Source organism: Sciurus vulgaris (genome assembly GCF_902686455.1).
Source record: "Sciurus vulgaris genome assembly, chromosome: 3".
In the NCBI taxonomy this organism is placed as follows: domain Eukaryota; kingdom Metazoa; phylum Chordata; class Mammalia; order Rodentia; family Sciuridae; genus Sciurus; species Sciurus vulgaris.
Window position 1 is genome coordinate 99,088,301 of NC_136463.1, and position 17,213 is coordinate 99,105,513.

At 36.7% G+C, this 17,213-nt stretch overlaps 1 protein-coding gene across 15 annotated transcripts in view; it reads right to left on the reverse strand.

The window, feature by feature from the left end:
• Window positions 1-17,213, reverse strand: part of GTDC1 (glycosyltransferase like domain containing 1) — a 536,746-nt gene that overhangs the window by 108,445 nt on the left and 411,088 nt on the right. For all 15 annotated transcript variants that reach the window (XR_013763076.1, XM_079135660.1, XM_079135653.1 and 12 more), the window contains one exon: window positions 6,462-6,815. Coding sequence is in view for 14 of the 15 variants with exons in the window: in XM_079135660.1 (XP_078991786.1) it covers window positions 6,462-6,815 (354 nt within the window). In the remaining variant the exon portion in view is untranslated. The remainder of the gene's footprint in view (window positions 1-6,461; window positions 6,816-17,213) is intronic.

Consider the following 17,213-nt stretch of genomic DNA (forward strand, 5'->3'; position numbering starts at 1 on the left):
AGACCACATGACCATCATTCCCAGAACTAGATTCTATGAGGATCATTTTTTTTCTTTCAGAAAAATAGATTTATACACTGATTCTGTGAGGACCATTTTTTCTTTCAGAAAAACAGGTTTCTACACAACACTAAAAAAGAGCACAGAATATTAGTATCCAAATACTAGCACTATGATTTCTGTTTCCATCTTGGCATGGCACCAGAAGACAGATATCCAAAATTATCCTATTATAAGGAAATGACCAGTAAAACCTCAAAGATTTAAGATGGTCTACTCATCAAACGTTTCCTATGGTATCTTAGCAATGAGAAGACCAAGGTAAGTCTGCTTTGGCCTAAAGAGCAGATCATCCAATCTTCCAACACACATCTTTGCAAAACCATCATTGATTTTGTTTTTGAAATGTATTTTTAAACCTCAGTGAGTCAAAGAATGAAAACAGGCCAATTTGTTTTACTACCAAGCAATAAAACACAATTTTCTGTTTTATATCAATCACTTATTCTTAGAAAGTTTTTAAAACTAGAGATGTAAGATTCTTTCAATATTAAGATACATGTTTCTCTTCAGTTACTGACCTAAGGGTTTCAAATCTGTTTTTATTTCTCAATGACTGGACTCTGTCCTTTCTGAATTGATATTCTTAATTATAAACAAACTATAATCAACTTCATATAAATCAATTTATCATCATTATTTGGAAAATGCTGCAAATACCAGATATCACAAAAAGTCATTCCACTAAAGTGAAAAGCTCTGACAATTTCCCCATAGTCCAAGTGAAGGGGTCATGGTGGAACTATAGCTACTCTCATAATTTCAAAATCCTTAACATGCTGCACAGCCCACTCCTTTCTTATCTTTCTTAACCAGAATACACCTACACAGGGGCCACTCACAGGGCTTTCAAGATTAGGAGAGAATTTCAGAGATCGCACAGATCTCTACCCTGTGGTTTTCTACCAACTTAACCCACATAAAGGCTGATTCTGTGTGGTCTGAGAAAATTTTCTTATATATGATAATGGCTTGTTTGCAACCAACTGCTAAATAAAAAACTGAAATACAATATGTTAACATTCAGAGCAAGAAAAATTTAGTCTGTAGCACTAAAAATTAAGCAATTCCAACGGCTAGTGGCAGCCATAGTTGTAAATGTGATTAGCAGTCATATGCGATATTGGTTTGCAAAGAGTATCCTGTGAATTTATAGGTGTGTCCAAGATCTTTACAAGAAGCCTTCAAAGTCAAACTATTTTTACAACAATATTAAGATGTAATTCGCTTTTTTCACTGTTTTGACACATGTCCTGAGAGTACAAAAGCATTGATGGGTAAAACTCCACTAGTCTTAGCATAAGGAAAGGCAAGGAATGGCAGCAAACTGAATCAGCAGACACCCCATTCTCCAAGACCTGAACCCTCTGTAAAAGAGAAAAAGAGAAAGGGAATACATCTGTTTCACTTAAGAATATCCTTGAGGTAGTGGGAAAAATTACTAATTTCATAAAATTTCACCCTTAAGTTAGATGTCTTTTAATATTCTCTGTGATCAAATTTGAAATACATATAAAGCACTTTTACTAAATACCAAGATACAATTTGGGCTCTCTTGAGGAAAAGTGATTGTTGGTACTCTGAGTTAAACTCGTGAGTCTCTTCCATGAAATACTGAGTTTAATTGAAAGAACTAATAAACAAACTATGTTAATCACACTAGAAAATTTGGCAGATATTTTCTCGAATATGAACCATGTGAATCTGTCACTTCAAGGAAAACAACTGATATATTTGTTGCAATTATAAATTCAAGATTTTAAGTGATCATTAGAATTTTTGAAAAATTGTATCTGCACAATGAGCTTAATAGATTCCCATGACTCAAAATGTCTCTTATGAGATCAGAGGTGATGCTAACAAATGTGAGTTTTTGAAGCTGTATAATGAATTGTGTTAACATTTGGAAGATCTGCATTAGTGAGGAAGCCTATATTCTTTGAATGACCAATGCATGATGCTACAAAATCCATTCAAACTGCAAGTAGCAGAGCATGAAGAACTCATTGTATGGTCTCAGACTCCACAATACAAATAACCTTTTCTTGTATAATTTCAAAGAAGAGTATCTATAGTACTAGAATAGGTCATTAAAATATTCCCTTTTCCAAGGACATCTTTTTGTGAGGAGGATTTCTCCATAAATTGCTACCAAAACAACATTGCAACAGACTGAATACCTAAAGAGATGGAAGAATCCAATTATCTTCCACTTAGGAATCAGATTTACAAAAATGTATAATATGGTCACTTTTTACACTATTAGATTTTGTTTTGGAAAATACAGTTATTTTCATAAAAATTACATTACCATATACATGGTTGATTTTTTAAATGATTTAATGTAGATTTAAAAACTTTATCTTCAATATTAATTCCTAATACAGTGAACATTAATAGTTACAATACCAATAATAAGAGCCCTGTGGTGTTCCACCAAGTTTTAGAAGTGTGAGGGGGCCTTGAGATTTAAAGTGTTTGAGAACATGGGTCTTCAGAGGGTGAGCTTTCGATGTCTTCTAAGCTTGTATTCTCTGTCCCTCCAGCAGTGTGTCTCTGTAACCATTACAGTTCAGAGAATATTTACATAAAGATTGGGAACTGGTGGAACACTATAGCATTTGTGTAATATTTGGAAAAAAAGTAGTTAAAAAATAAGAACTGCAAATTGCAGTGGAGTTTTTACAGGTCTTTCCATATAAGTCATTTCTATTAAGCGTGCTTTGCTGTAGATGTTTAGAACAAAACATTAAAGACTGAGTAGAAAGGAGAAAACAAATTACTCTGCAGAGAACCCAGCAACTCTGCTAAAATACTGTCAGTTATTTATCTACTGTCAGCAGAGGTTGCACACTATAATCCTTGACAAGCTCGGATTCAGAAAGACTGAAGAGAGGGGCAAGCCTTGCATTTAAGGGCCTGTTCTCATGCACAGACATTTTAACACAGATTTAAAGCCAGAATGTATCTTCTAGAAAATGTCACTTTTGATTTTGATACATATCCTAGCAAGGAGGCTCTACATTTGGTTGACTTAGTACAAGATATGTTAGAGGCTAACACTATATTTTAGACAATTCGTGATCCTAGCGTGGAACTAACACAATGAGGTCAGCATCACTTCATTTTTAGAGCTGGCTACCACAACTGTATGATATCATGGGCATATTTTTTTATGATAAGGAGGAGGGTTTTATTTTTGTTTTGTTAGGCATGGTAATGACAGGGTCTTAGAACCCTGTTGCCCTCTCCAGTGTCCATTTCTTCTTTATGTTTACAGGGGAAACAACCATTGATGCTTTCTCCTGTCCCAAAATACCTTCTCTCTGGAAAATGTGCATGGCCAAGGCAAAAATGAAACAGACCAAAGGGCATCTGACAGACAACTCCAAAGAAAAGCCCCCTTCAAGCAGGTGAAATAGCTCAGAGCACTGACAATAACATAAAGCAGAAGACTCAAACGAAGAGGGTTATAGACAAGCCAAAACCCTGGTCCTTCCAGTGGAAACCCTGGTTTCCTTTAGAATACAATTCATATTGACTGGTCAGTAATATGATTTCTACCCCTACGATCAGGGGTCTAAATAAATGTGTGCTTGTAGCTGGAGATGTTTGATGAATGTTAAACTAGAATCTTAATTTTCTAATTCATATTCACCAATTAAAAATAAACTGTATTTTTATGAGCAAATTTACATAAATCAGATGATAAGGCATCTACCACTAAAGGGTAGGAGTTCAGCTCCCAACATTTGCATATATTCTCCTAAAGAAAATATAGGCGTTTTAGATTTTCATTGAAGAGTCTTGCTGCGCTGGAACTCTAATGGGCTTAGAACAGTAAATTTTGAAGAAACTGATTGCTACCCCTGTAGCTAGTAAATGTCTGCCTAGACCCAGTGGCATTTGAAAAAAGTGTTTTATCATAAAATTATCCCAGCAGAGTCCATTCTGCAAGATAACATCATCATCATCATCATCAGTACTCCATGCAGGACCCAACAGCTCTGGCACAATATTGCCAGTCATTTATCTGTTGTCAGCACAGGTTACACACTGTAATCCTTGACTGCCTCGGAATTAGAATGTCTTTGATGTCCCCACAAGAGTTTTTTGCCCGAAGGCTTTACCAATGCTCGGCGGCTCAGTGTTTATTCCTCGTAATCTTCCTCTCATCTCCAGGCTAGCAGTGACAGATGGTTATGGGCACACAATAGTATTAAGAGTTTGATATTTTTTTTATGCTGTGCTCTCTGTACAACAAATAGCTATCAGACGCGGGCCAGAGAGCTGACATGGCTCGCTTAGGTAATGGCAAACAAACAGCTCGGGTTGATGCTTTCTGTCATTTCCCCTCCTAACCCTGCTTGTTTTCATTGTATACTCTCAAAGGTAAACTATATTAACCTTATAGACTGTTATTAAAAAGATATATCTATATGAGCATAAAGTGCTTTTCTTTTCTCTTTTTCTTACTCTTTTGATTATGAAAGTAATACTGCTGACATATTGAACAAATATCGAATGTCAACATAAATTTTTAGTGTGTGATAATATCCCCCTTCATATAGCTGTGTGTCAGGCGGGAACCCGCGGATGATGCATAGCAGTAAATAACCCAAACAAAATTAGTTCTCTTGTCAGCTTCTACCTTGTATGTCCCCAGGCATCAGTAAAATTGACTGCACGCTAGATTTTCAAAATTAGCCCTAATGTTAGCTATGTGTCTGGCAACCTCCAAGTTTCCAATGTTCTACTATATTACCCGTAAGGATGAATGTGTTACTTTTATATTTTGGCATTTACTCTTGCTGATGCGGCTTTTTTCCCTCTTCTCCAAATTAAAAATAATTTAGCTTTAACAATAAGAATGTGCACAAACATAATGCTGCATCTCTTTAAGCAACTAACTTTAGGCAATTAAATTAAATTAAAGCAAAAATATACAAAGGAAGAGAGGGAATTATTCAATTTAATATTGTTAATTTTATTAACATAGCTCCATCTTATTTTGTGCAAAGTATTGAATAACATGGTTCTCTCACTCTTTCCTCTATATTGCTGTTTTGTAATAGCAGTCTAGAAATTATTTAATTTAGCATTTTTATGACAACCTGGAACCAAACTTTTAGAACTGATTTTCTTGCAATAAACATTCTTTGAGAGACAACCAAAGATTGGTGTAATAAAAGAAGGCTTTTCTGAAGAGAGTAAATGAGGTCATGTATTTTACCTTGAAACAGGTTAATCTCATCCAGACCCACTGCATTTTAAAATAACACAAAAGAATACAGAACACTGTTACATTTTAAGTAAAATATGATTTACAAATAAATGTTACTCCCTTAGAGGGGGTATGCGGGAAGTGTGATGAACAAACAAATCCAAAAACTCATTCCGCATCAACTTTCAATCCCTAAATTTTATGTTCATACATTTAGAATCAAAGACAAAAATCCCTTTAGGTACCAGATGCTGCAGATCAACCCGGAGAGCTTCTGGAGTTTTAATGTGCTGGAAGTCAAATCCTCGGCAAAGGCGCTTTGGCCGGCCGGTGTGCTGTGCTTATTAATTCACCTGCAAACAGTTGCTCTCAGAAAATCAGACCTAATGATCAGCCCAGCAACGCTGCAATAAAGAGACCATAATCTGTGGGGGAAGTGAACTCTAATCAGGCCACACGCAGATTAAACTAACTGGGAGGAATAAAAACTAGATTAAAATGTTCATGCCTAATACCAGAAGATTATCAGGACATTTTACCTCCTTAAATCCTAATTTATAGGAGCCATGGTTAAGTTTATGAGTTTATATTTGGTGGGATTATATGTTGCAGTTGATTTTCTCCTGTTTAGAAAAGATTCAGCAAGACGGTATTTTGCTTAGCAAAATACAGAAGCATTTGGAAGAAAGGAAACCGTTTGTAATGTCCTGATTGATATATTATGACAAGTAAAACAAAGCCATCCAGTTGAAACTGGTCAAAGTAGCGGTAAATGATGGAAATTGTTCTTGTTTTAATGGTAATACTGCTTTATCAATGTATACATAGGAAACAGTACTGTGATAACGTTGTGTGTGTATATATAAAATGGTATCCTATTCCTATATGTTGATACTTTGAACGTCTTGAACAAAATTTAATTTCTTAGAAGTGTCTGGCTACTATTATTAGTTTAGCAAATCACTGCAAACAGTTGTAATTCAAATTTAATCTAAACACACAATAAGTAATGTAAAGATCTTGAGTAGTATAGCATGTTGGCACTATATTAGTAGCACTAACTATATTAAAATGATTTTTCTAAAGGTATAAGGTCAGCAAATTAATACGTCAACCATCAAAATATATACCCCATTACTAGTTCTACAACTTACTAAATTGGCATGTCTTCACTTACCACCTATGAGGCCAGACAAGGTGCAGTGGTCTTTGCTGATTGTCAACTCCTCGCAGAGTGTCACAGGGATTGAGAGTCAGATTTTGTTCATTTTCCCCATGATGAGAGCTTGAATTAACAGATGAGTTGGATTGTCTCAAGTCTGGCTCTTGCATTGATGAATTATCCAGGTTTTCTTGTTGTACGGTATCAAGGTCAAAGTGTACATTATACTCTGAATTAAAATCCTCTAGTAAATTCTCAGTATCTCTTTGCTCCTGTTGGGAAGGACAGGCCATGGATGGAGCGGCACCACCATTTCCTTTAAGGCTGAGCATCCTCTTTAAATGGGTTATTTTGTGCTTGGGCATGAATCTGTTACAAAAAGGGAATGCAATATGCTTTTAGTGGGGGAAAAAAAAAAAGAGTAAGATTTGTCCCTTACCTTCCCATAAGGACATGATGACTATGTATAAAACTGAAAAAGATAAAACCGATATAACAAAAATTCTAGAACAAGTGCAACAAGTATGTGCTACCAAGAAAAGATTCAAAGGGTTCAAATTGAACAAGACTATATTTGAATGGTTTCCAAAGAGTTTCTGTGGCTATGAAACCTACACTGCCCATATCATAAAATACAAGATCACAGAGACTGTTACTCCTCTGTCATTCATCTTTCTGGATTTTCATTTTCTGTCTTCCAATCAACACATCGCCCAGCACTGGTTTTCAGCCCACTAGTTCATTATCCTACAAAAATGTTTGAAACTTACTTGGTTAACTCTTGTCATTTCTGCTCACATTACTGTTCTGTATTCCTTATCACCTATGAAGCCAGACAATGTGCAGTGGTTGCACAGCAATACTGTTATATTACTGTAATACTACTGTTGTACAGTAAATACTGTTGAACTGATTCTGCTAATGCTTCTTGAAATATATTCTAATATATTTTCCATTACCATTCTCCCCCATCCTCCATAATGCTTTGTCATTCAGAGTTCAATATCTGTCAATTACTGATAAGGGCATCTAAATAAAATGAAATCTTAAAAAATTATAATATAGCCTAAAATCTGTGAGCCACATCTACAAATATAGGATCTATCTCAAGGGGATCACCATCAAATGGGGGATAAACCAAGAGTGCATGAACAGAATTGGAGAGAGATGTGAATGCCCAACTGACCTATGTTGGAACACCAGATACACAATGGACACATCATTTTTTTAACCTGAGAGAAACAAGAGATTAATCCTGACTTGGGAGTCTGTAAAGTTTTATAAGGGATTTAACTGAAAGATTTTGCAAAATGGGAAGTTCTGGATTGAGGGAACAGAGGGATCAAGGAGAAGCATGTGCAGGCACATGAACTGTTCTGGGAATAATAGGAAACCCAAAAAGGATGGGCTGGAGGCCTGGGGTGGTAGGCCAGTCAGGCAACCCAGGGCTCCCAGGGTCCCTCAGGTCCATCCAGAGATTGCTTTCCCTGGGTGCTGAGTAAGTGAACACAAGAAGAATATAGGTATTTAGCAGGCAGGTTGGAGAGAAAAACCACAAAAGGAGACCAATAAGGAACATATGGAAGAGCTGAAAGAGAATTTGAGAGTTATTATCACACAGTGGAAGTGAATCAAGAGCTCTAAAAGAGTGTGAAAAAGGTGTGAAGCATGCTACAGCCAGAATTCTTTCCCAGGTCACTTGGCTACTGCAAGGGAATTCCTGTGGAGTGGCAATGGGCAGAAACCCTGCAAGAGGTTAGGGTTTTTGCATCAAAGAGAGTCAGAGCAAGGGAGTGAGAAGAAAAGGGTGGGGAAGGCAAGGCTGAACTTTTTAAAATGGGGTGTGAGAAACTTAGGGATATTCACTATGGGGACACTTCTAGGAAAGGTAGCAGGATCCTGAAGAGAAAGAAAAGTCTTCCAAGATGGAAGTAGAAAAAAGTAACACTTGCGATTAAGGGCATGTATAGGGAAAGGTGGGGTCTTGTAAGAGAATCAACCTAGCTTTCTTGAAAGCTTAAGAAAGAAGAGAAAAAGGATGCTTAAAAGAAAAAAAGAAAAAGAAACAGTTTCAGGTGGCAGATGCAGAATCTCAGGAGTTGTGTCATTGGGTCAGGTATCCACTTCAAGGGAGGTGAATGCAGGTAGAATAGGGTTGAAGATGCCAGCTGAGATCAAAGAACAGCTGTATGAGGAACAGTGAGGAATCCAGGTGAGCTGGACACAAGATCTTTGGCTATATGCAGTATGCTATATACATTCCAGAATCAGAAAGCTCGTCTGGGGGTTTCTACACTTGTTTCACAAAACACTTTTAATATATCTGTTCTGATTTCAAATATTGGAGAAAAATCAACTGAATATATACAAACCCTCAGCAATAGATGCTGGGCTGGGGAGATAGCTCAGTTGGTAGAGTGCTTGCCTTGCAAGCACAAGGCCCTGGGTTCAATCCCCAGTACCACAAAAAAAAAAAAAAAAAAAAAAAAAAAAAAAAAAAAAAAAGCAATAGATGCTTGTATACAGATAAATAAAATACAAAGAATGTTATTAATCCCTTAAATATGCCATAATAAAATAATTAACTCTTGATTCAAAATGGGAAGAAAGCTGGATGTGGGGCTGCATGCCCATAGTCCCAGATACTCAGGAGGCTGAGGTAGGAGGAGTCTAACCTGGAGTTTGAGGCTAACCTGGGCAATATAGTGAGATCCAGACTCAATAAAAAATAAAAATTAAAAATAAAATGGGCATTTACAGATTGCAGTTTTTGATCTCACAGGTCCAAAATTAAAAAGGAGAAAATAAACTTTCTGAAATAAATTAAAAATGCTAAGGGGACACTAAGGATCTAAAAAAAAAAACAACCCTCCCCAAGTTCTAATTAATTACCATAGTAAGTTTAAAAAAATGACTATGACAACACCTTCACCTTCTCCCAAACAGGAAAATGGTAAGAGAAGGAACATCTGGAATAATGTGAAACGAGCAAAGTAACCTATTTGTTTATGTTAGATAAGGAATGCCAGGCAAGCTTAAAATGGATTTTTAACAGAATTACAAAGTTAGTACACAAAGAATCCACAATTTAAAAAAAAAAAAAAAATCAATGGGCAGTGAGACAATATATCTTCATTTTAGAAAGCAGTATCATGACCCATCACTCTCATAAAATCCATTCATATTGGCCAGCATGTAAGCAAAATTGCAAATTAAAAGAGAAGGGGGATTGGTTGAAGGGTTGTAAACAATGGAAATAGGCAACTGACAGGAAGTCTAGCTCTGGGCAAGGTGTTAGCCCTGATTTTATTCAACATGTTTCCTAAGTGTTCTCAAGATTGACCAGAATCCCACCTTAACACAGATTGTAGATTACTGACTTGATAGGTGGTAATCAACGTGGATGTGGAAAGACATGGAATATAAATAGAAACAGGAACCAAAATAGCTTACAAATCCCATGAGATTGAAAAAAATCAGACTAAACCTTGAATGTATGTAGGACACAGGGAAAACACCACTTAGACCCTCCCTGAGTTTGACAAGATGAGCAAGTGCTGATTTCACTCGGCAAACTGATGCCACTTAGTTTCGGATCCTGTTGAAGAAGGAAGACAGTGTCTGTAGAACAGAACACTGTGTGAATGCTGATTCCATCTGGGGAACCTGAGAACTGGATATGTTTGAAAATTAGAGAGTTCTTAGAAGAGCAATAATGATGATTAAGGCAATGGAAGACTTGATTTATGAGGACAGATTAAAGGAGCTAAATATGAATAGCCTAGTGAAGTGACAACTAGAGGGGTATATAATAGGAGTCTCTAAGGAAAAAGAATAATTACTTAGCCTGGTACAAGGAGGTATAACTAGGAGTAATGACATGAAATTAAGAAAGGAAAAATTTAAGCTGAATTTCAAGAAAAACTCCCTGACGGTATAATTTATTAGCTCATGGAATTAATTCCCTATGGAAATACTACGGCTAGGGAACTTAATAATGGAACTGGACAAAATACCAATAAATAATATAGATAACAATCCAGTACTTGAAAGAAGGTAGTTGCAAGCTATGTTACCCTTGTTTATAGTGTCTTTTCATATTTTTCTTTAATAGTCTATTTATTACAGTGATGATCATCAAAAGAAGTACTTAGGCAATTACCTGAATCTAACAGGATACCTCCTTTAGTTGTGGGAAGTTAAAAACACTTCAGTTTTCATATACTCAGCAGTAACAATGAAGACAAACTGAAATAGTTTATTGAGTACTTTACTTCAATAAAGCTGGACTTAAAGAAGCCTGGACCAATGTATTAATATTTCTAAAAACAGAACAACCCTCATCCAACATCCCACACAAAGTCTATTCTGATCCTCTGTTCCACGAAACTCATATTTTCATAGACATGTTTAATATAAATAATTTATTGCTATAATACAAATCAAAAAAACTTTATTTCAGTTTTTCTAAATGTAGCTCTATGGTCAATTACTTCGCATCAATACCAAGATCAAATAGGCATAATACTAACAAGCAGTTTGCTTAATAATAGTCATCACACTAATTAACCCATCCAGAACATTTTAAATCAGACACTATTTATAATGTACAGTTAAGAGAAGCCTGGGAATAGACTGTTCTCTGCTAAAAAAGAAAATAATACCTAAGTGATGAGGTAAAAGTTGGCTTTTCTATGGAACTGGACAGAATGATTGCACTGTCCTAGCATAGGAAGTGACTGTGCAATAGGCACAGGTCTGAACACTTCTGTCTCTCCCCCAGCTTCAACTCTAGTGGAGGTGCTAATGAGAAGAGAAAAGGGCTGGAGTAAGGAATATAAGAGTGACAAGAGAAAGAAAAGTAGTGCTTTTTAGTAACAGTGTCCCCTGTGCCATTCACCAATCCCCTACTTTTCTCAAAGAAATGTTACTGCCCATTTTATTCTTAGAATGCCTCTTCTTGTTTCTGAGCCTCTCAGAAGTACTATTAGAACCTAGTTCAACTTTTAGAAACATTCTGATTACCATGAGTCATTTCCAATCTGATACTACCCAGGAGACCTCACCTCCAACTTTTTCCAAACAGTAGCCAATATATGAAACAGAAAAAGGCTTCTTTCTGCCAGGTGGGAGAGGCCTCCTTTCAGACACTTCCTCCACATTGATGTGCCCCAATAATGGTTCAGAGATACTGCCACAAACCCCCAGCAGTGTGTTGGCAATGTTAAAGGACATAATTGGTCTGGATACAGTGGCACACACCTGTAATCCCAGCTACTGGGGAAGCTAAATCAGGAGGATCACAAGTTTTAGGCTAGACTTGTCTCAAAAAGGGGGCTGAGGGATGTGGTTCAGTCTAGAGCATCTCTGGGTTCAATCCTAGTACCGAGGGAGAGAGGAGTCAGAGCTTGGATAAGTGTTTTCTTGCCCTAAATTTACATCACTCCATTCCATCCTCTAAATGTCCACACGCACACCAACCTAGAGGTGGACCTACAGGAATGGACAAATGGCTTATTAGATCAGTCAGGAAAATAATAGATTTGAGACAAATTTTAAACAATGCTAATATAAATGGTAAGGAAACTTCTTCTTCACTTTAGCTTATTTCTGCTTGAGAGACTAGAGTATATATGGTCAATTAACAGAGATAGTTAAGAGGAAGGCACTTGGGTTTTAAAGCAAAGAAAGGCAACCAGACATCCATGGTGATTCAGGTGTTGTTGAAGAGAATGCCATGGCTAAAATGTATGCCATGGCAGGACACGTGTTCACAACTGGTTTTCCAAGAGATTTTAATAAAAAGTACTTAGTATTTGTAAGTTCAACCTACAGAACTCATACATAAATGAGTAAAGAAATGCCCATGGATAAAAGTCCAGAAGACAGAGATTATCAATAATCTTTCTTCTTAAAACTGATTTAGAAGACAGCAGGTGATTTTAAAATTATGCAAATTGGCAGATGATTAAAGAGAAAGAGAGGATGTAGTTGATCAAATGTTATTTCCTATCTGAGTCAATATAGAGATAGGAGAGTGTTAGCAACTGAAATAAGGAAACTGGTCTGCAGGCAAGGAAAGAGGAAGCCTATGAAGCTCAGCAGGTCTAGATAGAGCTCAGGTTTCATGCAGGGAGGAGTAGTGTGACCACAGAATTGTTATCTTTCAGGCCAGAGTTTTGAAGATGTGTTTCGTGCAACTCTAATTCAGAATGCTTTTAGGAAAACAAGTTTAAAAAATGCTGGGTTACATAAATTTACATAATTCTTCATTACAGAACTTTTCTAAGTACATGCTGCAGTGTACCATAAACATGTTAGTTCATTCATGAATGCTTTTGTACATTCCATAGTTATTGAACATCAATTATATGATGGAAATATGATTATTGTTACTCAAACTTAATAATTCATGGAACACGAAACCTCTCCAAAGAGGTACCTTAGAGTGTCCATAAAGTGTACTCTGGAAAGGCTACCTGAGATCGGTGGAGGTACACAGTCAGGGTTTGAAAAGCATGGGGTAGACGGATGGTGGCACATTGTGTGTAGCAGAGATGGCAGAAGGAATAGGAAAATGCATGCTCATGAGAAAACAATGAATGCAAACCAGAGGCCATATGCCAATGTGACACAGTAGAAGACAAAAGCAAGTCTGAAAGAAATCATGAAAACCAATTCATCTGGAAGAATAAGAAACCCAGAATAGCTAAAGCAATCCTTCGCAGGAAAAATGAAGCAGGGGGTATCGCAATACCCGAACTTCAACTTTATTACAAAGCAATAGTAACAAAGACGGCATGGTACTGGTACCAAAATAGACAGGTAGATCAATGGTACAGAATAGAGGACACGGACACAAACCCAAATAAATACAACTTTCTAATACTAGACAAAGGTGCCAAAAATATGCAATGGAGAAAAGATAGCCTCTTCAACAAATGGTGCTGGGAGAATTGGAAATCCATATGCAACAGAATGAAACTAAACCCATATCTCTCACCCTGCACAAAACTCAACTCAAAATGGATTAAGGACCTTGGAATCAGACCAGAGACTCTGCAGATTATAGAAGAAAAAGTAGGTCCCGATCTTCAACATGTCGGGCTAGGACCAGACTTCCTCAACAGGACTCCCATAGCACAAGAAATAAAAGCAAGAATCAATAACTGGGATAGATTCAAACTAAAAAGCTTTCTCTCAGCAAAGGAAACTATCAGTAATGTGAAGAAAGAGCCTACAGAGTGGGAGAATATCTTTGCCAATCATACTTCAGATAGAGCACTAATCTCCAGAATCTATAAAGAACTCAAAAACTCTACATCAAGAATACAAATAATCCAATCGACAAATGGGCTAAGGAAATGAACAGACACTTCACAGAAGAAGATGTACAAGCAATCAATAAACATATGAAAAAATGTTCAATATCTCTAGTAATAAGAGAAATGCAAATCAAAACCACCCTAAGATTCCATCTCACCCCAATTAGAATGGCGATTATCAAAAATACAAGCAACAGGTGTTGGCGAGGATGTGGGGAGAAAGGTACACTCTTACATTGCTGGTGGGGCTGCAAATTAGTGCAGCCACTCTGGAAAGCAGTGTGGAGATTCCTTAGAAAACTTGGAATGGACCCTCCATTTGACCCAGCTATCCCACTCCTTGGCCTATACCCAAAGGATCTAAAATCAGCATACTACAGAGATACAGCCACATCAATGTTCATAGCTGCTCAATTCACAACAGCCAGACTATGGAACCAACCTAGATGCCCTTCAATTGACGAGTGGATAAAGAAACTGTGGTATATATACACAATGGAATATTACTCAGCCATAAAGAATGACAAAATTATGGCATTTGCAGGCAAATGGATGAAATTGGAGAATATCATGCTAAGTGAGATAAGCCAATCTCAAAAAGACAAGGGACGAATGATATCGCTAATAAGTGGAGGATGACATATAATGGGGGGGAGGGAAGGGTTAGTGTTAGGGTTAGAGTTAGGGTTAGGGAGGGGGGCAAGTATGGAGGAAGAAAGTACTGTATAGAGGGTAAAGAGGGATGGGAGGGGTGGGGGGAAGGGGAAAAAATAACAGAATGAATCAAACAACATTATTGTATGTGGATTTATGATTACACAAATGGTATGCCTTTGCGCCATGTACAAAGAGAGAGACAACATGTATCCCATTTGTTTACAATAAAATAAAATTAAAAAAAAAAAAAAAAAAAAAAAAAGAAATCATGAAAACCCATGGGGGGTTGGGGAGTCAGAAAAAGATATGGCTCAAGGATAATACAGGTGATAGAAAAAATATTAACCACTTTTATTAAAGTGATTTCTATGGATTCCTGGATAAAAACCAAATTAAGGTGAAATGAAGCAGGAATAAAAATAAATGTTTGCAAAACTAACTGGGAAGACACATTCACACAGTTCAGTGATCTAAGGCCTTTGGTGACTTATAACAAAAACTATTCATTGTTACCAAACAATGTGTTGGGAATTAATTGCAAAATTAACATTTTTAGAATTCAGCCACATAAGCAAATAGCAAAGATAATTTAAAAATCATGTTAGACCGCATGTGTCTAATATATCAATTATATGGTGAGCAGATTTATATAAACCTATAAGATATGAAAATAAAAATCTTGATATAGCATTTGAATGCATATAGATACATTCACTATACCTCCTGTCATACTACTAAAATAAAGGAAATGCAAGCAAAGAAATCCGTCACATTTAGAACTAGATATTTGGAAAACATTAAACAAAAAGATTGACTAATGCTTGGCTGGATGGTTGGCACAGAGCTGCATGCTCTTCTTCACTGGTGATGTTGAAAGGCTAATATTCATTAAATAGGTGGCACATCCTATGAAGGCAGTTTCAATAAGAACTCCCTGGCAGAGCATTATTTGAATAAACTCAAGTCATACATGATCCAATCACAAGCCACATGTACCCAGCACAAATAGCTTGGAGGAAAAGACACCCAATGCCACTGTGGCTGGTTAAGCAGTATCATTTCAATGTTCCATGTTTGGTGCCTGAAACAAATTTTGTCTCCATGGCACAAACTTTCAAAGTCAACAAGCAATGTTGACAGCAATCTGTGAGAAGTTAGACAAGCTTGGCTTCCTCAGACAATTAAGCTATGGCTTCCTCTCCTCTGTTTTAAAGGTTCATCATTTCATGGTCTCTCTACTTTCAACAACTGGGATAGACAGGCTTCATAAGAAAATGATGGTTCTGCTCCCATGAGCCTATTCCTTTTTATTTTCCACCAACATTTGAGTCATTTCTGAAAAATCGGACACTCTTCCAGATAACCTCATTTGTACCATTTGTGTACATGGCCTCTTCTGGCAACACAGTGTATGTGGTTAGTATTATTCATCTTAAATAATTATACTTCAATTCCCAATTCTCTCTTAATTTCAAAGTACTTTAGATTGCATACATTGCTAATTTAACTGCCACTCATATAAGCAGTTTATCTTATTCAATTTTATAAAATTCCATTAGGATGTACTCCTCCTACAAAGAAAATTCAAAGTATCCATGAATGTATGGACATAAGAAAAGCTACCTTGCACACTGTTAGAATAAATGTTTACCAAAATTAGAGTCACCCTTGCTAACATTCACTTCCCACAATTTCTACTCCTTCCCCTGACAAAACTCTCTAAGGCCGTAACTAAACCTTCTGGTTTATGTAAGGCTTACTCTAGTAATTCAACAAGGTCAGGCAAAGCCACTGCTCAACTGCAGAGAAGGAATCTATTTACTTTCCTACATTCACTTTTAAGCAGCCTCTACTGCTGTTGGCCAACTCCTTAAGGTCCTTACACTACTTTCTGACTGCCCACGTTACCCCTCCATATCCTGCAGTCACCATGGGTTTCTCTGCAGCCCTTTCATTCCCTTTGTTCTTCCAGGTAAGATCCACACTTAGGCAGTAGTAAGTCCCTGTGCTGAATCAGTCAAAAATGTTCAATCAACAAATATTTAAGCTCCTTCTATGTGCAAGAGACTGTGCTGTGAAGTTTTTACTATGTGTGTAGTGACATTTCATAATGCTTATTTTCGTCTCCTAACCCCTGAAATGGAAAATTATCCATATCATTTTTAAAACTAAGATGCATTTTCTGATTCTATCACTTTAATAAGCTAATTTTTTTCAAACGTCATATTTTGCTCACTATATTTTCCTATTGAAAGTTCAGTAGCCAAGTTTCAAGTGTATCTATTTAGTCACCTCACTTAATTTAATTATGGTACATAAGGGATGAAAAACTTTCCCTAATATGGATCTGAAGTATTCTCTTTCAAGCAAGAGGAAGGAGCTGTTTCACATGTACATATGGGGCTGGAGATATAGCTCAGAGCATTTGACTAGCATGCACAAGGCCCTGGGTTCAACCCTAATACCAACAACCACAAAAAAACAAACAAACAAACAAAAAAAACTCATGTACATTTGATGACCCTGCTGTGCAAGGATTTAATTTCTTACACGTAAGTATTCTAACTACTCTGGGAAACTTGCATTTCCTATAGCACTAAGAAAATACTGATGCAATTCTAACATGGTCACCAATCCTGTGGATGGAAAATGTATGGTCTGAAGAATGGATCACTTTCTTCCTTCCAAACACATTTGAGAATTCCCCGAAGTCAGTGTTTCTAACTGGACAGTCTCCTTTGAAGGATTGCATGACTTTATTAGATACTATGGTGGAGAAAATAAG